This window comes from Rutilus rutilus (genome assembly GCF_951802725.1).
Source record: "Rutilus rutilus genome assembly, chromosome: 24".
Classification (NCBI taxonomy): Eukaryota; Metazoa; Chordata; class Actinopteri; order Cypriniformes; family Leuciscidae; genus Rutilus; species Rutilus rutilus.
The window spans coordinates 7156290-7183070 of record NC_140228.1 but is presented as its reverse complement, the minus strand read 5'-3'; the positions used below and the strand labels follow the sequence as shown (position 1 = coordinate 7183070).

At 35.3% G+C, this 26781-nt stretch overlaps 2 protein-coding genes across 4 annotated transcripts in view; both read right to left on the bottom strand.

Annotated features, from left to right (window-relative positions):
• Positions 1-341: 341 nt before the first annotated feature.
• LOC311284016 (uncharacterized protein) lies at positions 342-2358 on the bottom strand (the record flags this gene model as incomplete). The annotated part of the gene is made up of 4 exons (XM_084398822.1): positions 342-645; positions 811-906; positions 1792-1902; positions 2182-2358. The coding sequence occupies 4 exons, from the start codon at positions 2356-2358 to the stop codon at positions 559-561; spliced, it is 471 nt and encodes a 156-aa protein (XP_084254948.1). The 3' UTR covers positions 342-558.
• An 895-nt stretch (positions 2359-3253) lies between these two features.
• The window catches only part of slc4a2b (solute carrier family 4 member 2b), a 45372-nt gene continuing 21844 nt past the window's right edge, over positions 3254-26781 (bottom strand). For all 3 annotated transcript variants that reach the window (XM_084398816.1, XM_084398817.1, XM_084398818.1), the window contains 21 exons: positions 23089-23251; positions 22257-22513; positions 21359-21486; positions 19082-19281; positions 15956-16092; positions 14062-14242; positions 13019-13154; positions 12366-12564; positions 11753-11858; positions 11301-11485; positions 10932-11148; positions 10033-10239; positions 9484-9632; positions 8899-9093; positions 8585-8818; positions 8392-8481; positions 8017-8183; positions 7508-7761; positions 6526-6695; positions 6202-6375; positions 3254-5460 (listed from right to left, as the gene is read on the bottom strand). In XM_084398816.1, the coding sequence (XP_084254942.1) occupies positions 5380-5460; positions 6202-6375; positions 6526-6695; positions 7508-7761; positions 8017-8183; positions 8392-8481; positions 8585-8818; positions 8899-9093; positions 9484-9632; positions 10033-10239; positions 10932-11148; positions 11301-11485; positions 11753-11858; positions 12366-12564; positions 13019-13154; positions 14062-14242; positions 15956-16092; positions 19082-19281; positions 21359-21486; positions 22257-22513; positions 23089-23251 (3630 nt within the window). In that variant the 3' untranslated portion in view covers positions 3254-5379. The remainder of the gene's footprint in view (positions 5461-6201; positions 6376-6525; positions 6696-7507; positions 7762-8016; positions 8184-8391; positions 8482-8584; positions 8819-8898; positions 9094-9483; positions 9633-10032; positions 10240-10931; positions 11149-11300; positions 11486-11752; positions 11859-12365; positions 12565-13018; positions 13155-14061; positions 14243-15955; positions 16093-19081; positions 19282-21358; positions 21487-22256; positions 22514-23088; positions 23252-26781) is intronic.

The following is a 26781-nucleotide window of genomic DNA, read 5'->3' as shown; positions in this document are numbered from 1 at the left end:
TTCCCTCACAATTGCGAGTTAAAAAGGCAGAATTGTGGTAAACTCGTAATTCTGAGAAAAAAGTACAACATGCTGCGATTGAAACATGTAGGTCCTGATATACTAAACATCATTAATCAGTGCATAAAAAAACAAAAACAGACATATGCACTATAATCGTAAATAATCACAGAAAAACTGAAACGTATTTTGTAAAGTATTTTATTGCACTGACAAACTAAATCACTTTATTGGATAGTGTAATCTGCACTAATATTATTTATAATGACATTCATTCATATTTGAGAGGTTAAAGGAGTTTTAGGAAACTCTGCTTTGTCATGTGCAAAAAATCTTCTGGCGCTGAACAAACATGGAATGTTCTTATGCAACAAACATCCCGTATTGATTTACTGTAGAAAATGTGACTAAAACAGTGCAATGCTCTCTTTAATGTTTCTCTTTAGTGCTTGACAATCAGATGAACCGTGATGCAAGAGTTGATTTGGAACAGAGCAGACGTGCTAAAACATGCTGTGTTTCAGATTCCTTCACATCAGACGTCAGATGAAGCTTCTTCTAGGATCCGGTGTATGCCACAGGAGTCGGGGTCAGACTGCCAAAACCCGCCTGGTAACAGCCAATCTCTCGCTCTCTCTTGCTTTCCTTGTGTTCAAACAATCAGACAAAGGGTCACTTCTACATCCCATTAAATATATTGGGGAACACATTTGCAAAGATGGACATTATTTTAGCATTAATGATAAAATCAAGTGTATTTCCAGCTAATTAAATGAATCATTAAAAATGAAGAACATGAAGAGGGAATACCTTCGAGAGCGTTTGTCGAGACATGCAGTTTAAATAAGGTTTGCCACCAATTTCTCCAGCAGAGATCTTGTAGCAGATCACACAGTCAATGAGAGGCTGGAGGAATATGGAAATTGAGTCAGTAAGTTTAATTGAATCTGCATTTAATTTTGAGTGCTGTGGTGTAACTATATTTATATATATATATATATATATATATATATATATATATATATATATATATATATGCATACTGTACATACATACATACAAGCAAGTTTGTAAGTATATTCTCTGTATTAAACCTGGTAACACTGCATGATAGTGTACAGTATATTGCATCAATAGCAAAAAATAGCCAGAAACCTACTTTCAGATATTTATTTCAGCTACAATATTGCTGAAAAGTTTGGGTTCAGAAAATTTATACTTTTATGTACTAATACTTTAACGGTGACAGTAAAGACACTTATTTTACAAAAGATTCAAAAAAATGCTGTTCTTTTGAACTTTATATTCAAAGAATCCTGAAAAAAACAAAAAACAAAAAATCCACAAAAATATTAAGCAGCATAAGATTTCATAAGAAATATTTCTTGAGCAGCAAATCAGCATATTAGAATGATTTCTGAAGAATCATCGCAGCCATACCTGGGATAAATTAAAAATATATTAAGATAGAAAAGTTATTTTAAACTGTAATTTTTCACAATATTGGTGTTTTTACTCCTTTTTGGATCGAATAAATCAACCTTAGTGAGCAAAAGAGGCTTTTCAAAAACATCTTACTGATCCCAAACTTTTGAATGTTAGTGTATGTAGCCTAACTATTAGAAATTGCAACATGCAACAAAATATAAATGGTTCTTTAAAGCACGTGTTTGGAAAATGTCATTTACTCTGACATAGACATGAAAAACAGCTGATCTTCATATTATGACCATCTATGGGTTTCTAAAATGCGTATGTGCTTTAAATGAACACAATACAAGTCACACTTACCCGATCATTCCTGAACTCACACGTGGTTGTATCAGCGTTCTCAGTTCCTTTTCGGCATGTTGTGGCTTTCAGATAAAAGTTATGGTAGATGTAGGTGACACCAAACCCTGCCTACACAGAGAGGATTTATTCATCCACAGTAAATGAACAGACCACCAACTCTAAATTTAGCAACGCAATACTGTCCTCTTTTTTTTTTTTTGTGGGTCTCCGGAGATTTTGATATTCGATTTCTGACCTAAAAATGACTTGGCATCAAGAGTGTTTAGAATATCTGACCTACTCCTGCCATTTAGTTTGGGTTATAATAGCTTAAACTACTACCAAATCATGCAGTTAGTTTTCAGACCATCTTTTCCCTGAAAAGCGGAGAGAGAAGAATGCAGTTACCTGAATTTCTGCCTGATGAATAGTTTTAAAGAAGAGAAAATGGTGCTTGATGGAGTGACGGGCATTGATCTGATGTAAAGCCAGCTCCACTCCTTTCTTGTAGATATCTGGGAGCTGTTGTGCGTCATTCGGTGAGACTCCAGCAGTGAGCAGCACGACCAACAGAAGCAGAGCCATCTTTAACACGGTCTGAACTTCAACTCCTCCTGCAAATGTCTGCTTGCCCAAAAAAAAACCAGGTTAAACATTCTCTAAAACAGTCACTGTTCATGTGGAGCCCTGGCATGATGCCTAGAAGTCAGGGACTAAATGATGAGAAGAACATTGGCACAATTATTAATTGCTTTGAAATTCAGCTGTAGTAATGAGGATTTGTTTGTCGTTACACGCACACACTAGAACCAGAATATAAGTCTAATTAATTCAATTCAATTTGCACATTGCTCAACTAGTCATTTTGGGCCATGGCAGAAAAGTTCATTGACTCGTATCTGCCAAATGGCTAATGATAGCTGTGTATATATATATATATATATATATATATATAAAATTGAGTTATTAGCTTTTTTGTTGCTCAAATTACATTTCTATTAGCATATTTAAATGTTTTTAAATTAAATTTATTCCTGTGATCAAAGCTGAATTTTCAGCATCATTACTCCAGTCTTCAGTGTCACGTGATCCTTCAGAAATCATTCTAATATGATTTGCTGCTCGAAAAAAAATTACTTTATATTTTGTGGAAATGGTGATACTTTTTTTTTTTAAAGAACAGCATTTATTAGAAATAAAAATATTTTGTAACATTAGAAATGTATTTACTGATTCACTTCTGATCAATTCTTATGCATCCTTGCGGAATGAAATATGAATTTCTTTCAAGAACAAATCTTACTGACCGCAAACTTTAGTAAAATTGTTTTCTTTTTTTGCAGTACTGTTTAAGTCACTTGCACTTTTCCCAGTGCCAGTTTCCAAAGTTCCGGTGGAAAAATAAAAAATAAAGTAAACCAAAGCAATTTTAAAAACTGAAATCTAAATACAAAAACACACAAAAAATATGAATAGCCAATTTAAATAAAAAAATCAACTTTATTGGCAATATTTGGAATTTACTGTAAATATTGCATTATATACAGTGGAACATTTAAAAATCAAATATTCAACAAATAAAAACAAAATGCATTTTAAAAAAGATGTCCACAGATGGTAAATGACCCTCACTTCCCTTTGCCATACTTTTGTAACAAATATCACCAGACTTTAAAATGACCAGAATGTTCCAGCATTAACCTTCATGAACCGTCTTCATGAACCCCGTAAAGCATCCATAATAAATACCATCTACAAAAGTGCTGCAGAGAATCCACACGGTACAGATCCAGTAGCAGAACAAAACCTGCATTCACACAGAACCTCAAAAGTGCTGCTCTACCATCTGATTTCCCAGAGTTCTGCAGGCCTAAACGTGTCTAGACGCGAATCCTGGAACCAGTCGCTGAACACGGGCAGAGGGAATGTCCAAGATCAACAACGGTGACAAAGTACAACGTACTGAAGGTCCTGATTCACTAAACGACGACACAGACAACATTTTATAAAAATATTCTCAAATCAAATCGCACGTACGCGAACCAATTCCTAGTCGAATAAAAATAACCTCTACGCAATTTCATTTTGAGTTTCATTTCAGTCATTAGTTAAGCGCATACATAAGCTAATGCAATATAAAACTTGCATAATAAGTTCCTATAATTAAAAGATCCTAACACACATCCGATTCTGGAATGTAAATAGCGCTCAAATGAGCTAAAGCACTTGTTTCGTAGCATGTTTAAAGCACAATGGTGTGATCAAATCCGGGAATTAAAGAAAGCCAGAACATTCCAAATAAATGTGTACTAAAATAATAAACATAACACATGATTAACTGAATTATTTAACCGTAACCAAATAATTACATTTGTTAATTTCATTCCTGATGGTATGTGCGCACCAAATATTGTGAAAGTGAAAGTGCAGATTCACCATCTAACTGACCAAATAGTGAAGCAGTGGGATATTAGTGAACGATGGGGGGAAATTAGTGATATTATACAGGAATTCTGTGGCAAAATCCCTCATGAACTGACATAAATAATACGGTTCCCCTGTTAAACGCATAAATAATTAGTAAGTAATTAAAATCTATACTGTGTATCTGCTGAGAACTGGTGTTGAAAAGAACAGGATTCTGTTTTAGTGTTAATTCAACGTTGTATGTGGAAAGACTTTAAAAATGTGCATTGTTAGCCAAATATGGACACAAGTTCAGTTGAAATGTGTTGGTAACGATGGAACTTGTGACTATATATGGCTTATCAGGTCAACATGTTTAGTTCTTACAAACGAACCATTATAAACTGAATGCTACAATTTTGGGATCATCTGTAGGGACGCTCCCGTTCTTCTTCTTAAAATGGGTTTTAGGACCCCAAACTAGGTCACTAGTGAATGCATCTGGGATTCACTAAAACTAATCTGAAAACCGCTCATGATCACCAAAATTGACACCATCCTCTAAAACAGAGTTCTCTCACTCTGATCACGTTTGCTCCATGTAACGGTCAATATAAAATACACTACAACTGCACATATAGAGTTTTCGTGAGAGTGTGACTTTCATGCATGATAAAAGAGAAAACTACTGTTTAGAAATAGAAAAAAAAGCTGTGAATGCACAGCAACAATGGACAAAAATACTGTCGGTTGTGATTGTGTTGGGTCATAATCACAACAATACAAAAATAAGTCAGTAAAACTATTAAAAGCACAGACATACATATGATATAAGATGAAATGGGCCTTGGCAATCTTCCTTGATCATGAATATATACTAAAAACTACATAAAATATTGCATGGGCCCTGAATGGTGCTGGGAATGTCCAGTTAACCCCATACGATACATTCGTTTTCCTCATAGGCGACAAATGCGCTTGGTAAAGGCTAAACGGTGTGATAGCAGCTCAAACCCTCTAAAACAAGTGAAATGATTCTCTGGAAATGCCAGATTTTCACATAATATTCTCTTCCTCTACAGCATTGTCAAGACTCACTGTGCGATTTGGTTTGTCAAAGTTTAAAAAGCAACTGTCCTATTGGCCAATAGCCTGACTGACAGGAAGACGGGTGAGAGACGGACAGCTTGTGGTCGTGGCTCAGACTGGCATGTGCATCTCTGTGTATTCGTCGTGTCCCTCCTTCTCGTCAAAAGTGGGCTCTGCATCATCAGCGTCCAACTGGAGAGAAGGCAGAAAAGTGACAAAAATAGTATGTTAACATGAATTTGAAAATGGCCTACTTTCTTAATGGCTTTTTTGTGCATGATTCATCTGTTCACATTATTCCAAAGGGGAAAAAAATAACGCTCCGTCTCCAAGACGTCACCAAGTCCTCTCAAAATATATATATATTTTTTAAAATTTAGGAATTAAAATGGGGTTGTGAACACCATTTCAGACAGAATTTAAAAGACATTTTATGTTTCCTAACTATATATAATTTTGTTAGTTCCCTAGAAGTAGTACATAGTTTGAGGTCAGTACGATTTTTTTAATTAAAGTATCATTTGCTCACCAAGGCTGCATTTATTTGATGAAAAATATAGTAAAAACCACAATATGGTGAAATATTAAAACAATTTAAAATAACTGTTTTCTATAGTAATATATTATAAAATGTAATTTATTCCTGTGAGCAAAGCTGAGTTTCCAGTATCATTACTCCAGTCTTCAGTGTCACATGATCCTTCAGAATTTGTTGCTCAAGAAACATGTGATGCAAAAATGTGATGCATGTTTCTCCGGAATCTTTGATGAATAGAAATGTCAAAAAAGACCAGTATTTATATGGAAGAGAAATCTTTAAGTCTTTACTGTCACAATAAAAGTATTAATATTATTTTTAAACAAATCTTACTGACCACAAACTTTGAACGATAGTGTATCCCTAAGAAGCAAGCAAAAATGTCTTCTCCTTACACACTGCATTTCCCGAGCGCTAAAGATGCGTGACAGAAGAAACATCTTGACCGGGACGGTCATGATGAGAACGAATGGGAAAGCCAGCGACGCCACGGTGGACATGACCACCCAGAGGACAGCGAGACACACCACCTGTATCGCTGTGTACAGATGCATACGCATGGTCCGCACCTGAGGAACAGAGATTTAGTCGAGATATACAGTACAAAAGATTTCTTTACAACATCTGATACCATTACATGTTACAGCCAGTCCTTTTTTAAGGGAACAATGAACCAAAATCCTCTTTATTAATAACAAAAACCAGCTTGGGGTCCTGACCTTGCGCACGTAAATGTGGTCGGGGTGGTATTTTGGGGGCATCAGCAGGAGCAGGATCCGTTCCGTCAGCTGGATGCCATTCAGTGACATCACACCCATGTACAGGAAGATGCCAAACAGCACAGCGATTGGGATTTGACGGAGCAGATCACCGATTACTATTGAGAGACCTACAGCCAACAAAATTTGCAGAATGACTACATTTATAGGCCTTTTCTTCATTAAACTCATGTTAATACATGCAACAGTCATTTACACGGATTTATTGTGCATGTAAGAAAATATTACGCATCTTAAAACAACAAGATACTATGCGTTACCTTGATTGTACCATGGGTAAAGGGTGTTTTTACCCATTTAAATTGTGTTAAAAATCACTGTAATGCTCGGAGTCAGGTTGCATGTTGTTTTTCTAAAACGGTGGCAACAGCAATATGATACAAGACACAAATTTCCAATATATAATTACATTTACCTGTTTGATAATGAGATTTTTTATTTATTTTTTATAAATAAATAATGTATTCAAACTATCCATATCGGTAGCACTTTATTTCGATGGTCCACTTTAGATATTCTACTAACTATAAGTAACTTTGCAACTACATGTCAACCAGCAGTCATTAAAGTATTAGTTGACTGTCTGCTTTAATATCTGCGAACACTTTATTCTGATGCAAAGTTACTTCTAGTCAGTAGAATGTCTGTTCAAGTACTGTACATATCAACTTATTCCATTAACCCTAACCTTAACTACTAATACTCTAATGTGAGAGTTAGTTGACATTATTTGAAAAGCTACTTGCATTATACGAAATAAAGTGTAAGCCCAGTGTAACCCACTTTCTACTTTATCTGACAATTCACTATTCATCAAGATTGTATTAATCGTTAATGAGATTTATCGATCTCATCAGTAGTTTGTGTTAATCAGGTTGCAATAAAATTGATAATGTTTGGAATTGTCATTGTTGAAACACACCTACAAGTATCGCCACCAGTAACCCGGTCACCCTCTGCTCCTTGACCTCCTGGATTCGAGGTTTGTCTCCTGGGGCGACGGCTTTGCTCATCACGGTGAGGGCGTTGGCATGGGTTACGGAGCGCACGGTGGCCGCGGCCATCCACGGCAGGCCGAACAGAGCGCTGGTGCCGCCCAGAGTCACGATGATCAACAGGTCCAGATGGAAACCAGAACCCTTGACCAGCATGCGCTCTTTCTTACTGACTATCAACCTAGAAGAAGAGAGCGTCTTTAATACTGCCATGATTTAAACGTGAGGAAAAAAAACAGCAGCATTGCAGTTACATTACAGCTGCAGCTTTATTACACATTAAAAACCTATAAATAAATAAAAACATGAAACACCACATTTTGTGATAAAAAAAAAAGTGAAAAAAAAATTTCTAGCACAAAAATACATTGCTAAAAATATTTTTTGAGCTCTTTAAACGTAATTATACTGAAACAAAGCATGGCGATGGACTCACGTGGTGATTTGCGTCTCCATAAAGATGAGGATGAAGACGAGCAGGGCGGGAAGGATACTGGCAAACATCATCCAGATGGGGAACTGACCATCACTGCCCAGAGGATTGACTATCCAACCACGCTTATCAGGACTAGTCACTGAAAAACCTCGCGGGACACTAAGTTTCTGTAGGGTGGAGCATTCATAAGGTTATCAATAAATTAATTAAATTAGTGTATTTGTATTTATTGCCTTAGTTTCTTCTTCAGTAGCACAAATAGTGCAAATTTATGCAACAAAGCTTAATATTTAGGGTCCCTAGCCTGAAATGAGCAATAGTAATACTGTTGCTTGACTTAGTCTAACTATAGGCATGCTAACTGTCCATCATCACCTGTGAGTACGTGTCTTGAATGCTGTAGTCTACCAGAACCATGATGAGGATGGCAATAGGAACTCCAAAATCTCCAATAACTCTTCTCAACTGTAAAAAATTTGACTTCTTTTAGACAGAAGATGATACATTTCAACCACATTTTTCTTTGCAATGTGTTAATCACTCAACACTGGGTCAGACGGCGTCTTACCCTGCCAGGGAAGAAGGCACTGTTTTTGAACTTGCGCAGGTAGAAGGCAATGAAGAAGGTCCCAGACATGAGCACAAAGGACAGCAGAGCAGTATTAGGTTCACCGACCACCTTCAGCGTCTCCGGCGTACTGCTGTTCGCCACTAATGGACTAAAAGTGCTTGAGTTGTACATGGAATCATTCACATCAACCACCATAGCAGAGCAGCGTCTCAGAGGATGTTCCTGGAATATCTGTGGGATACATCAGCAGTCAAGAGGACTTCATGATTATACATGCAGACAAAACACAGTCAAAAGACGATTCAAACTACCTTGATCAGTTTTGAGAAGGTCTCGTAGATGAAGATGAGAGAGATAAGGAATGAGAAGATCTCCTGGGTGAAACGCGAGACAAATCGAACCAGGAAGCTGCCTTCAAAGGCCACCATCAACACCACGATGATGATGAGCCAAAAACCGATCCAAACGCGACCTGTCAGGTACTCCATATTATTGCCCTTACAGAACTGGAGAAGAAGAGGACAGAGTGTTTAGTTTTGGGCGAACTTAAACTGAATTAAATAAACACTGAACTAACTTGAGCTGAATAATAACTATTATATTCTGTAGAGCTGCTTTACAGTTGAACTGATTTTGCTTCATAACTAATGAACTTTGCAACATTCACACAAATAGTGCTGGTTTATGCATCAAATTTCATTATTTATGGTCCCTAACCTCAAATATGAACGACAGTAATACGAATGCTAGCTTGACTTGGTTTGAAATCATTTGCTAACTGATTACTATCCATTGTTATCTTTGAGTATGTGTCTTGAAAAAAAAAAAAAAAAAAAAACCTTGACCTTTAACAGCAGGGGTCGTATCTGGTTTAAGGAACAGCATTATAAACTCACAGAGAAGAAGGCTTCTTCAAACACCAGGATTGGTCCAGAGAAGCCCACCACCAGAAGAGGCTGGGCTCCGAGCAGACAGAACAACACACCCTGAACACATGTGGCCACTATCAGCTCCGACACGCCAATGAGCCCTTCAGTCTTCTCACCTGTACACATAAAACAGACCAGAGCTCCTGAGTCATGAATCATTGAACATCGATGTCAGACACATATGCCGTCTGGAGTTCAGGGCATCTCATTTAAAATGCTTATCAGAATCAGAGCCACTAATAGTGTTTATCATGATGAACCTTTTGTTAAATTAACTGGTCACTTACTGGTTACTTACATCTTCATGGTCACTTACTGGTTACTTACATCTTCATGGTGACTAATTTAAGTCAGTTCTGGAGGAAATTTTTTAATTTTTTCAAACAATGTCCGAAACTTCTCATCTTAAAAATTCTGCTCAACAGTGACTGATCACATGCATTTAAAATTATTATTTTAGATGCATTTAAGATCTTAATACGTTTCTCTCAGCAAAAGAACATCATCATAACTGACCCAGAAGGCCTCCAAACGTGATGGCAGGAGAAAGAGCAGCAAAATAGATAAAGATGACAGCAGCCATGCACTGGGGGTTCAGCGCATCCTTGAAGTCACTGATGTACTTTGGGTAACGGCGCTGGGCGTCACGGATCAGTCCACCAAATAGACGGCCTGTGCGTCTTAAAGGGTCGTCTTCTGGTTTAAAAGGCGCCAGCAAGGCCTCTGATTTACACATAAAGAGAGAATTTGTGATATTATTAATAATATAAATTATTAGTAAATAAAACAAAACAAAACAAGAACAAAAAAAAAAAAATCAAAACAAAAGCTCTAAATAACAACAAAACTAAATGCTGAAAGCACAAAACAAAAAGACATTTTTGTTAGGTAAAAAAAAAAAAAAAAAAAACTAAATAAAAGACAAAATAAAACCAAAAGCACTAATAAAAAAAAAAAAAATGAAAACAAATTTGACAAAACAAGCACAAGAGACAAAAAGAAAAACAAAACAAACAAACAAACAAACTCAAAACAAAAGCTCTGCATAAAATAAAAAACCTAAATGAAGGCACATAAAACAAAACAAGCACACAAAAATAACCTAAAAAGCAATAAGGTAAAAAATAAATAAAAGAAAACACTGAAAAGTGTCTACATAAAATGAACAAAACGAAATAAAAGACAATAAAAACACACTAATAAAAATCAAACAAATCAAAAAAGAAAACAAAATTAAATAAAACAAGCACAAAAAAAATAAATAATAATAATAATAATAATAATAATAATATTATATCAATAACGCATAAAAAAAAAAACCCACACAGATCAAAAGAACAAAGAGATAAAAACCAAAACCAAAGCTTAACTGGAACTAGTCAGCCCAGACTGAATCTACCCGGGCAGATGCAGACCTTTGTCTTCGAGGCTCTTGGGCTCTTTGGACAGCATGGCCCCCCCCTGCTCCTCTCTCTTGCGGAGCATCTCTCTTTGGAAGTGAGCGACGGAGCGCAGGAGCTCTTCCCCGCCCAGCTCTGATGGAGGGAGCACGATACTGAGGTCCAGGAAGCCGTTGATGGCGTTGAGCAGGTCCTGCCGATCGTCTGCCAGATATGCAGCTTCGTGAAATTGCTGGAGAGACATCACATCAAGTTAACACTGGAAATAGGCATTATAGCCACATTTTTTTGCAACAATGCATGTTCATGATCTTGTGGGTTGGTGAGCTGTCATTTTATTATTTGTAGTCAATTGTATGCTAGACTGAAAACAGTCTTCCTCACTTTGTCAGACATGAGCGTGGAAATGGAACGTCCGATCTGGTGGTAGTCCATGTCGGTGCTGGGAGGACCAAGCAGCACAAAGAGAAACCGAACAGGAACTGATACTTCCAACACTGAGTCCAGTTCTACAGCCTCCTGCAGTCGAACAAATGCCATGGTGGGCTGCTCCAGGAAGTCCACACTGCCTAAGGGAGCAATGCATTTCACTTCCTGCAGTTTTGTGAAATTATGTGCTGATTGTGTCAACTCTATGATAGTCATGTTAGTTCCTGATGCATTTCGTTAATTCGGAATTCATCATTATTAGCAGCCGGTTCAAATGGGATGAACTGAAATTAGCATTTTTCCAAATTCCGTAGAATCTAGATTCTAAAATGATTTAGGACTGGTTTCCAATGTAGAGATCCGACGAAATTCCAATAGGATTCTTTAACAAGAGAACAACTGCTTACCAACGAGGACGACGGTGGCTTCAGCATTTTCAGGAATTTTCTCCAGAAGCTTAAGTTCATGTTTGGACTTGGATTTGTGCATGCCTATAGGTGGAGCTGAATCTTTCTGCAAATAATGAAACATAAGACGAATCAGAAAGAAACTAATCTTGAAGACCCCAAAAAATATTTTATGTTGAGCAGCGACTGTCACAGCACTTCACTATTTTACAGAACGTGGCAGTTCTTACCTAAGAAAGTACTGGTTAATATAAGGTAACTACATGGGTTAAGTTTAGATTTAGGGGTAGGTTCAGGTTAGTACATAGTTATTACCCAGTTATTGTATTTACTATAATAAGTACATAGTACATGGGGAACAGGACTGTAAAATAAAGTGCTACCAACGTCACAAAAACACATTAAATCGTTAGACAAGAAGCAAAAACATGATTGGTGAATGAAAGATTTTTCACCCCAAAAAAAAAATGAATGAATGAATGAATGAATGAATGAAAATGTGGCCTAGGAACTTTAAGATAAAAAATTGTGAGCTATTATCTGTAAATAGATACAGGCTGCCCTCCTCTTCAGCTAAAAACATTATCTAATTGAGACACTTCAATCCAATTACCTCGTTCTTCTCTATGTCAATATGAAGAGTGCTGTCTTGACTGGCCCTTGAGGAGCCCATGAGTGGCTCTGTGACGGAGGGTTCGGGGACGGACAGGTGGTTATTGCTGCTCTGGTGATGGGTGATCAGGGAGCCCAGGCTGGCAGCCGAGATGTTCCTGGGGAACGGGGAGCTGTGCTCTTTCTCATCGCTCGGGTGACTAAGGGAGGGAGAGCAAGGGAGCCAGCGGGTAAGAGACACTAGAACAGACTGCGAAGGGTCATGTGTGGATCTATATATGGATGGGTGATGTTATGGCGAACAGAAACCATTAGATTATATGAGAATTAAAAAAATCATATGTGGGATGAAAGAAATTCAAATGGAAACCAACTTCCTTCTGCCATTTCTTACACCATGTCTACACCAGATTTCGAGCGTGGCAATATGACAAAAGCAAGTAAAACCAATTATAATCAGTGATGCTGTCTACACTGGATGTGGCGCGAGATGACCTAAATCCCGACAGTTAACTGATGCCCCGTTCTATTTCTGACATAGAGCTGGCACAACTTCTGATACGAAGAACAAACAGATTTGCAATGGTCGCTTTGTCACGCCTGGAGTAGATATGGTGTTAGATATTGCTTATTGTACAAACATCTGAGAGATACCTGTGCTTGAGTAAGAGAGCGCGGAGGACATTGGCTCTGTCCTCAGCTTTGATCTGGTCTGAGATGATCATCTGTTCCACCACCTGATGGGAGATACCAGGTAGTGTCTTCTGGTCCAAGTCCAAAAGCACAGCTCCTAATGGGAGGAATCAAAAATAAGGCCATTTCATTTTCATGACAAAATCAATGCAAAAATTATTTATATTTATATATATATATATATATATATATATATATATATATATATATATATATATATATATATATATATATATATATATATATATATATATACATATACATACACACACACACACACACACACACATACATATATACACATTTATATATAAAAACATACTACTAACATAAATCAGTGTATATACACATATACAGTATTTACAGTACTTTCACACACACACAGTACATATATACACATACGGTGTTGAAAATGTTTTTACTATTATATAGTATAATATATAATAATATTTTAGTATACACACATAGCAATTATTAATCTACATTCATGTTTATGAAGATACAACTAACTTTTTTGGTTCACAATACATTAAAATACATAATTAACATTGTACTTAGGTAGTAGATACATAATATGCATGTTTTATAAAACAATTTTATATATATATATATATATATATATATATATATATATATATATATATATATATATATATATATATATATATATATATAATAAAGTATAAGCGATGTGTCGATTTTAGATTTTGGGACTAAATTATATATTTATCCATAATCCACATTATTGCTCACTTTTCTGAAGTACATTTAAATAGTAAAATTCATTTTTAACAGAAATATTCCTTGAAGTCTCATTTAGTAAAGTAATTATATATATATATATATATATATATATATAAAAAATATAAAAAATTAAAACCATAGTATACCGTAGAAAAATCACACTGTAAGATTGGTCATGTAATGATATTACAATATAAAATGTTACAGCTAACCTGACATTTGCCAAACAGAGTTTTATGGAGGTTTGAGCAGGTTCTCACCGTGAGAGATGGTCTTCCTCAGCTCCAGCAGACTGCGGAATGACAGCGAGGCGACGTGTGGTTTCCCCCAGCGGTCCGTTTCCTCCTCCACGTCCTCTTCAAACTTGATCCAGCGGGCTGTTTCTCTCCACTGCATCTCCTGGTTTTTATCGATGATCAACTCATTCAGCTCCACAAACACCTGAGGCCAAAGAACATGCAATAAATGAGTGGAGAACATGCAAATAAACCATCTTCTGAATCTGATGAAAATTCATTAAGGGCTTTTCTTTAGAGGAATTTAAGTCGTTAAAGCAACAGACACCATTAAACCGGTACCAGCTATGCATTTCAACCCAAGAACCTTGTACTTCAACTCAAGCTAACATTGGTTTGATCAGCCCAAAATGTGATATCACACACCAATCGATGCATCCAGCATGTGCATGTACACCAACACACCATTCCCTGACCTTCTGGTGTTGAGCAAGCCGCCTGGAAAAGTCTAAAAGGACCATGCTGTTCGTCCAGACAGAACAGCGTCAGAGCACGACTGGGCAACGAGACGTCAGGCAGCGGTGTGAACACTGGTGTTGTTTAGAAGAGGGTCCATGAGTACACTCATTTACCCTAATACGTAGCTGGTTTACCTGTCTGGAGGGGAATCTGAGGGCGTTAATAAAACATGACTGACTCTGAAGGCTTGCGGTGTCCAGTTACCCGAGCTGATCTTTTCTTTATTCTTAGGTGTGTGAAAGGGAAGAAGTTCATTCATTTTTAATCAGGTTCTGCCCCCCTAAAATCCTCCTTTTATTTGTTGTGAAGGACAGCGGGCTAGTCAGAAATAATTGGAAATGCAGTGGGCGAGTCTCAATCTGGGAAAAAGGGCTAAACGCGCTGAAAGAACTCATCAGGACTTTGTGAAGGCATCTGTAGAGACATCCGAAACCTAGCTAGTCTTGCGCATTACAAAAACTTTGTCCTAAAAATCGCAGCCAGAGGGAATGGTGTTGAAAAATTTCCACAGAACTTTTAGCTTAAGCTTAAACAAGCGTTTATGTTGACTAAATAGAGACCACATTTCAATAGTGACCAGGATTCCCACAGTGTTTGATAAATCAATAACCATGACTTTTTCAATTATCCTTCTGGTTGTTCATGATTACTGGATAAGGATTTATTTATTTGATTAAGGAGATTTTTTATATACTACTACTACTACTACTACTACTACTACTACTACTACTACTACTAGATATATTAAAGCAAATAAATGGATTATTTCCTTCAGCCGAGACACTTCTGAACACACTGTTCGCCATGATGTTTTTGAATTGCTTGAAATATGATTGGAATCACTTCAAAAAAGGAAAATACAGTCAAGTGCAACATGTGCAGCACAAGTCTGTCATAAAGGCTACATAAAATTATAATGAGAACATTATAATAGTGTGCTTGGGACATGGCATTTAATGGTGAGACGTTTGTTTTTGTAATCGGGCTCGCAAAAATTATATAAAAATTGTCATTTAGATTTATCGGTTATCAGCTTTCAAATATAAATAATTATCGGCCCAGATTTTCAAATCCATGCATCCCTATTGTTATTATATAAAAATAAAACAATATTTTTCAAAATATATTTTCAATAATTCATTTCAATAATTTCAAGAAATTCCTTTATTTTACTTTAACACCTAAACATATTTTATAATTTTGCAACAGCAGAAGCAGAAAGATGGACGTTAACTATAGAAATTCCCATGATGACGTTCCAAATTTGTATTAATAGACTTTTTAATCTATTTTATTTCCATGACCATGGGAACCTTGGGTTCAGACAAGGTTAATACACTAGCTTCAACCAAAGTTCTCACATCAGCTAGTCAAACTCAGACTGTAGCACGAGTCTCACCTCATGTGGCGTTCGGTCCAGTTTGCGAGTGCGTGTGCTGGGTTCTTTGTGATCTTTGCTGATGTGCACTACTTGACCCTTTGTGCTTTTCCTGACCAGGTGTCGACGCACTCCAGGAACATCTTCAAAACGATGGCCTGGAAGAATTAAACAAAAACATATATTATTTGTTAACTTTGGTTAATGCATTAACTAACATGAACTAACAATGAGAAATATATTCTTATAGCATTCATTAACCTTTGTTAATGTTAGGTAATACAAATGTCCATGTTCATGTTAGTTCACAGTGCGTTAACTAATATTAACAGATACAACTTTTGATCTTAAAAATGTATTAGTAAATGTTGAGATTAACATTATGATTAAATGCTTTAGAAGTATTGTTCATTGTTAATTCATTTTAACTACTTTAGCTAACAAAAGTTAACAAATAAAACCTTATTGTGAAGTGTTTCTCAAATAATTGAGGAACATGTCCCAAAATTTTACTACCAATCTAAAGTATAGGGCTGGTAAGATTTTTTTCTTAATGTTTATGAAAGAAGTCTCTTATGCTCACCAATGCTGCATTTATTTAATCAAAATCATTTAAATTTTAAAATGCATCAGCATCATTACTCCAGTCTTCAGTGTCACATGATCCTTCAGAAATCATTCTAATATGCCGATTTGCTGCTCAAGAAACATTTATTGTTATCATCAATGTTGAAAACAGTTGTGCTGCTTAATATTTTTGTGGAAACGATGATACATTTTACTCAAGATTCTTTGATAAATAGAAAGTTCAAAAGAATAGCATTTATTTGAAATATAATAAAAACTTTTTTCTTTTTTTTTTACTTCACCAATCCCAAACTTTTGAATGGTAGAAAGAACTTATAAAATATGGAGATTAACCTGGAATTTATTATATGCCACACTCATGAATACTAAACATGCACTATGACTATACTATATTTGATCAAATTTCCATGGTTTAAGATTTCCCCAAGGAGCATGTATTCCTCAAATCTGTCAAATGACCACACTCACTAGGTAAAATCATCTTGGCAGAGTTGAGAAGCAGGTCATCGTCTTTGTTCATAACAAGCTCATCAGGGTGAAATTACAGGATGGGACAGTCGCCAAAGACATTCAGGGTAAAAAGGTCAGGGCGGGACCTGAAGGGGATTTGACTAATTGGGTGATTGTAAGGAACAAACTCCAATCAAGAAAAGAGGCCAAAGCCTTTTCCCACACAGCTACTTCGAGCTGCAAGTTGAAACTCACTAAACATCTAAAAAAGCGTTCACACAGACAGTGATTTGCAACAACAGATGAGAGCTGACAGCGACTAAAACCGCTGATGATGCAACAAAGTCAAGCAGAGTTTAACATATTATTGTCTGTTTACTGCTGACATGTATTTGCTTATGAACTGATGTGCCAAAATGTAATAGGTTAAACTAAACGGTGTACAGCAACCGTTTAAGTCCTGTCGTTGAGCATATGCAGCAGATGGGCCTTTTCCCAGACGAATTAGTGGCCAGCATAGGAAGACGGAGAAAGCTGATGGGGTATATTACAGGAACCGCTGATATACAACTGACGTCTGAGAAAGGTTTGTCTCTCTGGGGCACAAAAGACTCTTGCCATGAAGCATAGCAGGATGCATGGTACAAATCATTTGAGAGACCATGAAACCAGTGAAAACTCAATCTCACAGAAGACCAGATCATGGATTTTAGTTTACTAGTGCAAAGTGCCCGTGATTTGATTATAATGATAAATTCGGCCAAAAAGAATAGTAGGCTACTAAACTATGTATAAGAAAAAGATGTAGTGAGTTGGACTAACGGTTCGAGAGATATGCGAATAACAGACACACACACACAGACGTTCCCGTAATTTATAGATAGATGAGTGTCTTTACTGCCACTTTTGACCAATTTAATGCAGCCTTGCTGAATAAAAGTATTAATTTCTTTTAAATAAAAATTCTTACTGACCCCAATCTTTTAAACAGAACCGTACTCTATATTCCAGCATTATATTTAGCATTAGCCTTTTATCCAAAGGAATGTCAAAAGGGTTTCCACAAAATGCATGAATGCAAAGTCATTGTTTATATTATTGGTGAATTGAAGATGGCAGCTTAGACAGCTTCATTTTAAAATGTATTGAGTTACTGAGATTTCAGACCCAGATTCTTCACATAAAATCCCATTAGCTGGTGGGCAGGTCTTCATGGAAAGTTAGAACAGGATAAAGAAACCAAAGGGATAACAGCATTATTTCCCTCTGATTCATTTCTTCAGGAATCTAGCATGTTTGGAATCAATTAAAGGAAGGGTAGGTGATTTGTTCCAGAAGCATTTTTTTGTTATGCTGGTTGAAAGTCTCTTTACATCCTGATAGCAATCAATAAGTTAAGTAGTCTAAATGTATTTATATGTATATATATATATATATATATATATATATATATATATATATATATATATATATATATATATATATATATCATCTGTGGAAGCTGTAGGACCATAAAATGTCCGTCCAATCATTGCCCTTGTTCCGTTCCATCAGTCACTGAGCACCACAACCGAAACAGCAGCCGCCTTTTACAGTTCCTCCTGAACCAAAACAACGAGCTTATGCTACATTCACGCCATAACTACTGTAATTTCAAGAGATGGAAACCCATGACTCGGAATACTCGGAACGGTTTGTGACTCAAATTTATGCGTTTCAATGGCAACACTATCAACGCCGAAATGAATCTGCAGCAGTCAGGTGGTACAGGTCAGGGCTCTTTAAGTTGTTTATGTACATTATTATTGTAATATTATGTGCTTTGAGACATGAGGTAGTTTAACGCCGTCTCTTGTGATGCTTTTGTTTGCTCTCTGCTGTGTGTGTTCGTGTGTTTTGGAGGAGGTGTGGCTTTGGAGACGCTCTGAAGGGAGGGTGGGATCTTATGCTTTCAAAGCTAGCTCGCTATTGTTAGCCTCTCTGAAAATTGCCTACCCTACCTTTAAAGTGAAATAGAAATCATTATGCATTTATTGTTAGTTATCTCAAGATTTCCTATTATAGCAGTTATTCACCAAACCTGCAAAAGCAAGGTGGAGATTAACTCACTTTTAATGCCATCCAGGTCGGCCGAGGCCAGGGTCCGAGCCTCAAACTCATCAGTGGGGATCCGCTGGTATTTGGCCTGCTCGGTCCCCGTCATGTTGCCCGTGCGACGTCTCTCCTGAAGGTCGTAGCTGCGACTCGACACACGGGGCAGAGAGCTGGGCTCAGTGGCGCTAGGGGTCGGAGGAGCAGGTTCAGGCGTTCTACAAGAGACAAAATGAGACTGTTTTCATCAAACCATTAATACAAACAGTTTTTTTAGGTTTCAATTTAGTTTAATTAATATTTTGAATTGGCTTTTATTTTTAGTTAATTTTAGTACAATTTTCGTACAATTTTCAGTCATTTCGTTGTTTTTTACGTTTTATTTTACTTTTTAAATATTGCTATTTTGGTGCAATTTTTTATTTCAGTTTTAAGGTACTTTTATACAACAATGATGAACTAAAAATGGAAAAAAATGTCCTTTGTTTTTATTGTGTACAGTTTACAACGTTGTCAAAATGATCCCCGTTTACACGGATCTGCGAAAAAGACTAAACTCACTGTATTCTGCTGCCAGGCCACTAGTTGGCAATGTCACTTTGTAAAGAAACACTATGCGGTTATTGTTCAGTCTCACGTAATACTTATGCACATCATAACATCACAGTTTTCACAAATTCACATTTTGTGGTTTACAATGAGACGATAATGGTATCGGTTTAAAAACTTGCACTTGAAGCAAGTTTGCATTTCCAAAATGCCATTGTCGTGTAAATGAATGGCCAAAACACATAAAAAGTGATCTGTTTTTAGTTTGAACGTTTTTAGTTTAAATAATGAATTATTTTTGTGCTTCAACTTCAATTTCAGTTCTAATTCCAATTTTTGTTTAGTTTAAGTTTTCCAGCTAATATTTATATTTTATTTTAGCTTTATTTCCATTAACATAAATGTTTTAATAGTTTTAATTAACGATAATAACCCTGATTATAAACATGCAAATCTTTTTGAAAAGTCCACAAAAGGAGTAAAAACTGCTTTGTGCTCACAATTTTTAAAAAGTGCTAGTGTTTTACTAAGACAAATATCTTTTGGTAGCTTTTTATTACTTAATTAGCTCAATAACATGCAGACAAAATATTGCATTTTGTCTGTCCAAAACAAAAATAAGATGCATGTCACTAAATTGCTTGAAGAAATACAATATAACTTAGCCATGAATACTCAATCATAACTTCAGTAGCTCACTATAGAGTACGCACTAATTTTCTTATGACATAAAATCTTAACAGATTTACAGATTAATTGAAAAGTATTTTGCAACAAATACAAAATCTTCTTGAGCACTTACCTTTCGTTTAAAATGAATCGTTTTTAAAAGCTTATTAGACCAAAACCATCAAGGACAAAATCCCTGTCATTGTTAATGTTACTAAAGAACAGAAGAAAACAACCTGCAGAAATGATATTGACAATGAATCCTGTTGTTTGTAAAGACACTCCTGCATTTAAAAGATGAGAAAGCAGAAAGGAAAGGTGGAGAGCGCTTTATAAAAGCAAAGTGCGGTTGCTAATAGCAACGGGTGAATGATGTAGACAAGCGGTGATGGAGGTCTGGAGAGAGACTGATACCCTGCTGGTCTCTGAAATATCTCGTCCTAGGTAACGAACAGGGTGTGCTGTGCACTGGCATCTAATGATTCAATTTACAGTAAACCAAGAACAGAGAGGCGGACACAAGCTGGAAGTGCATGCTTTATAGCTTGTGCTACGCAACCTGCAATGTCCACCACTTCAGCTGAGCAAATAACAAAACTGAAGACACTGAGAACTTCCCTTAAAAAAAATGGTGACATAGTTTAAACCAAAATACCATAATTACACAAAACCTTTTCCAGGTCACATTTCACAACAAAATGAATGAAAGAAAATTGCATGAAGTGCATTATTTTCATGTGCAAAAATGCTGTCATTTACACACGTTGTTCCAAACCTGTATGAATTTCTTTCTTCTGCTGAACACAAACAAAGATATTTTGAAGAATGTTGGAAACCAAACAGTTGATGTTCCCCACTGACTTTTATAGTATGGGAATCTAGTATAGTATAGTCAATGGGGTCCATCAACTGTTTGGTTACCCATGTTCTTTAAAATATCTTCTTTTGTGTTCAGCAAAAGAGAGAAATTCATACAGGTTTGGAAGAACTTGAGGGTGAGTAAATGATGACAGAATTGATCAGCATATTTTTACTAAACGCTTGTTTCATTTGGAAAGCTAACGCAGGCGGACTCACTCAGTGGATGTGCTGTCCTGGGGCTCCGAACACACCGCAGACGAGGGGACGATCAGGATTCCTCGTGCAGGGAGAGGATCTGAAGTCTCAGGGGTGGACGCATGAGGCTCATCATCGGACACGAAGAACTGGACAAGAGATAAAATGATAGAAATAATGATAAATCTATTATATTGAGTATTTATATACGAGTTTGTGTTCTGAAGATGAATGAAAGTCTTACGGGTTTGGAATGACATGAAGGCGAGTAAATGATTTTCATTTTTGAGTGAATTATCCCTTTACGTTTTCTGAGTATCTATTTACACTAAGTGCAAATAGCCCGCCTTGTTGGCAGAGGCTATTTACACTAACTCAACCCATATCTGGTTGGGCCAGAAAAAAGAAAAAAGTTTTTTTTTTAAATGCAGCAGCAATGGCGTAGGGTGTAAGGCGCATTATAGATACTTTTTGACTCGTTCTTCTCCCTTTTCCCATCGCGTATCAGATTGGAAAGGCATTTATTTTCAATAAATATTAAGAAAATGTGTGAAAAGGGGAATTAAAGTGCCTAAAGGATATTTAATAATAAAGTGTTTATCGGGTAGGGTTAGGTTTAGGAAGGACAGCATTTATTTAATTTACACTTAAGTTATTACTGCATGCTGTTTTATAATGTACTAAAACAATGAGGTGCAAATAGTATCTAACTAGGCTACTATTTACACTTATTGCAAAGAAAATACTGCTATTTTTACATAGTGTAAATAGAATCTATCATTATTTGCACTTAGTTCAAATAGGCGCTGCCTTACGTTTCTGCCAGTATTTCAGTATGCGGTTTACATTGTCTTGGATAAAGTTAATTAGTTGGAAGAGCTTCAATTAAATCATACATATAGGATATAAATCTGGTTACCTGAACATTGTCTTTCCTCTCAGCGTCTGTTGTGAGAGTTGGGGTGGCGCTCTGGCCTTCCGAAGCTTCTTCCTCTTCCTCCTCCTCTTCATCTTCACCCTCCTCGATGGCCAAAGCACCGCTGGGGCTTGAACATGCTCTGTGCTCTTTACTGCTGCTGCTGCTCCTCCTCCTCTTCCTCCCACTCTTCTTCCTCCTTCCATCTCCCGGGAGTTTGGACAGAGGATGGTGGATGTGATGGGAGGAGTGACGGTGATCTGAGAATGATTACAGCCGAGTTTCAGTTCTGCATTTTCACATTTATGGCTTCCAAACGATTTTCATGTGAAAAATTGGAACATTTTATTTCGAAACAAGGAAACAAGATTGAAACATCTTGTGAAATGTGCTCTTGTGACAATGTTATTTATACGATTACTAATACTTTTGTATATTACAACTGTACTATTGCTGGCTCCAACACAAAAAAATTATATGTATAAATGTATATATGTAATAAAAAAAATTATTGATATGATATATGAGATATGATGATATATGATATGATATATGATATGATATATATGATATGATATATATGATATGATATGATATATGTAAATTATATATATATATATATATATATATATATATATATATATATATATATGCATACACACACTGTATATATACTGTAGCAACACTTCAAAAGCATAAAAAACAATGCATATTTTTCAAATAAAATAAAATAAAATAAAATAAAATAAAATAAAATAAAATAAAATAAAATAAAATAAAATAAAATAAAATAAAATAAAATAAAATAAAGGGATGCGAAAGGATGTGAACTTACACTCAAAATCATCCTCATTGTAGCTGCGGTGCTGCTCGCCAGGAACTCTGGGAGGGGGGCTCAGTATCTGCTGGAAGCGCTGAACACCTAATGCTTTGTTCAGGTCACCATCCTCCTCTTCCTCCCTCTGTGGCACTCGGACAGATGAGGTCGATGACTCGGGCTGTTGGACGACACACAGGATGAGGTCAATGAGGAAAAATTCGTTCAAAACAAGTATAAACTAAAACAAAAAAGCAAAGTAAAATAAATGTATATTTATAGTATGTTTTCCTGATGGCCAACTGTTCCCGGTGGTGCAGTAACAGTATGAATCCTGCTATTAAGAAGTGATAAATCTCTGCACTGCTAACAGCGTCCTGAAACGATCACTAGAGGGAGTCATGGTCAAAAGCATTAACCGTCACAGAACACCACGCTGAGTTAAATGAAGCCTGTCAAGAGTTCCCAGTGATCCAGATTCAGTAGTAAATCTCTTACTAAATTAAATGGGAATCATGATATAATGTAAAACAAATGCAAACACTAGAGGCTTTACAGCTCATTGGTGCGCTTTACTGCAATAACATGAGCAAATATCCACAAGTCAAAAACAAGCAATCATATTATTAGCTACACCTCAATGGAGCATTCTCATTTGCTCAATAATCACCCAAACAAACACATGGAAAGAGACAGGGATAGAACTAATTCACTGTAAATCCTTGCCTGCAATATCTGTCATTTTGCAAATTCACAAAAGTTTCCTACATGCAATAAAAATATCTGACACAACAAACCTTTTCCATTCAAAATTTGTTGCAAAATCAATCAAAACCAATTTGATTAACATCTCATCTAAACCTGTTCTTGCACGTCCACAACAGGAGAGGTTTGCGTCATCTTCCTACTCGTGTGCTCGCTCACACGGTACATTACACAAGGAGAATTTATGCCATTCAGTAGTGCTAGATATTGCATTTATATGACGTATGCATGCATTCCATGGCGCACAAAGACTTTATTGTTTGTGATATATCCTTCAGTGACTAGAGTAACTGGTCCTCAGTTGGTCTGGATTAAATTACCGTGCCAGCATCAATTTTCTGTAGGACATCATCTGGGTCTGATGTAGGGCTGCATGTTATATCGAAATCAAATAGATATCACGATATGGCATAAAGCGAGTCAAAGCGCAAAAGCTGCTATTTAATAAACATACGCTGCTGTTTTCAGAATGAGATGCCTATAAATAATAAAGGAAATAACTTTTTTTTTTAAATAAATTGTTTTATTTTCTGTGCAGATGCATTCCCCAACAAAATTTCCCCAATCATTCTAGAATTAATTTCCCCAAATTTAAATTATTCAAGTCATCCTCAGAAAATTGCCGCAATTTTTAGATTGCAGAAAAAAATACTGCCAGTTTTTTTCTTTTACTGATAAAAAATTGTGATTGAAATTTAAAGTGTGATAATAATAAAAAAGGTTTGCTGGGCTTGTTTGTAGGGCTGCACAATTTGGCCAATATTTTGGGATAAATAAATAAATAAATAAATAAATAAATAAATAAATAAATAAATAAATAAATAAATAAATAAATAAATAAATAAATAAATAAATAAATAAATAAATAAATAAATAAATAAATAAATAAATAAATAAATAAATAAATAAATAAATAAATAAATAAATAAATAAATAAATAAATAAATAAATAAATAAATAAATAAATAAATAAATAAATAAATAAATAAATAAATAAATAAATAAATAAATAAATAAATAAATAAATAAATAAATAAATAAATAAATAAATAAATAAATAAATAAATAAATAAATAAATAAATAAATAAATAAATAAATAAATAAATAAATAAATAAATAAATAAATAAATAAATAAATAAATAAATATATATATATATATATATATATATATATATATATATATATATATATATACACCATAAAATACTACTACCACTACCACTACTGCTACTACTACTAATAATAATAATATCATAATTATACCTTAATGGATCGTACAATATTACTATTTTACAGTAAAATAATAATAAAAAAGGAGTATTTAAGAAAACTATAATAATAAAAAAATTATTTCACATTGCAACTGTAAATTTACAATACAAATTTACATTAATACTTAATGATGGGATATATATTTTTTTAATTTTCAATAGTTAAACAATGTAAAATGTTATTTTGACCAAAAACCACAGGGGGCCCTAGAATACAATAAAAATAATAGAATAGAGTAGAATAGAATAGAATAAAACATTTTTAATAAAATCAAATTAAATACAAATTACATTAAAATAAAATAAAAAATAAAGTAAAAATTGAATTACATTTAAATAAAATAAAATAAACTAAGTCATATGATTTTGGTATTAGTTTAATAAAAACTGCAGCCCTAGTCTGACAAGTGGTTGATCAAATGGCGCTGGATAACAGCAATGACCCACTCAAATAATTGAAACTTTTTTCTCAATTAAACAAAAGAAAAGAGAACATAAGAGTCTGCACACATGCTAACTAGAGTCCAGCAATGTAAAGCTTACCATGGTTGCTAGAGCTGGCGAAAGAATCAGTCAGTGCTCACAAAGCTGTGCAGAAGAGCTCATGAGAAAGCCGTTCTTCCCGTATGTCCTCAAGAACAACAAAGTGAGAGAAAACTCATTGTGTTTCTCGCTGTCATCGGAGGGCTGTTAGTCTTTCTCCGCAGGGCGATTAAAAACAAACAACGATTTGGAAGAAAGGCGCATGGTTGCGATTGTTCAGAACAATATAATCTCCTCAGCCACACTTCAACATTTTCCACAGGCAAATATTGACACTCTCCAGAAAACATCCGTCATCTTATGGTTACCGTGTGTCGCCGAGGCTTCAAATCTGCTTTCATTCGTTCTGAGACTTCACGTGGGCGCCTTAAATGCTGTTATTGGCATGTGGGGACAACAGATTGACCAGTCTCAACCAAATCTTCTGAGCAAAACCAGTTACATTTGGTTTTATACAGTTATACCGACTTTCCCCAATTACACAAAGGCGATTTGCGCTTCGTAACATCACAGGACAAAGATTATACACTTGAAAGTCCCATTAATAGTCTTTGGTGCTTTGGCTCAACTTATGACAAACAAATCTGACTCATTTCAAAGATTGTGGGTAAATCCCTTAAAATGACATTGCTTACATCTTTATACTATGTATCCTTAAATACTACAGTATTTACATTATTATTATTTTAGTTTTAGTATTATTTAATTTTTTTACAAGTTTATGTACCACTAACCACCAGCCTGTACTCTCAATTATGTAATACAAATTTTTTTTTTTTTTTTTTATTAAAAAAATCAAAATATGAATAAAAACTATAGTGTCTCAATGATCCTAAAATAAACGTAATTTTTATTTCATATAGTTTCCAATATGACTTTTTCCATTTAGTTTAACTTGATGTACAATAATTACAACTAAAATCAAATTATTTATTATATAAACATTTTAAAAAGCTAATAAAAATGTCAAACACAGAGCAAAATCACAAAAAATCAATTAAAATGAAACCAAAACAAAACATAAAATAAAAACTAATTTAAAATATTAATAAAAACTGTTATAGTGTCTCAATGATACGAAAACAAAACACTGTTATAACTCCTATTATCCTGTTAAAACTCCACTGTCA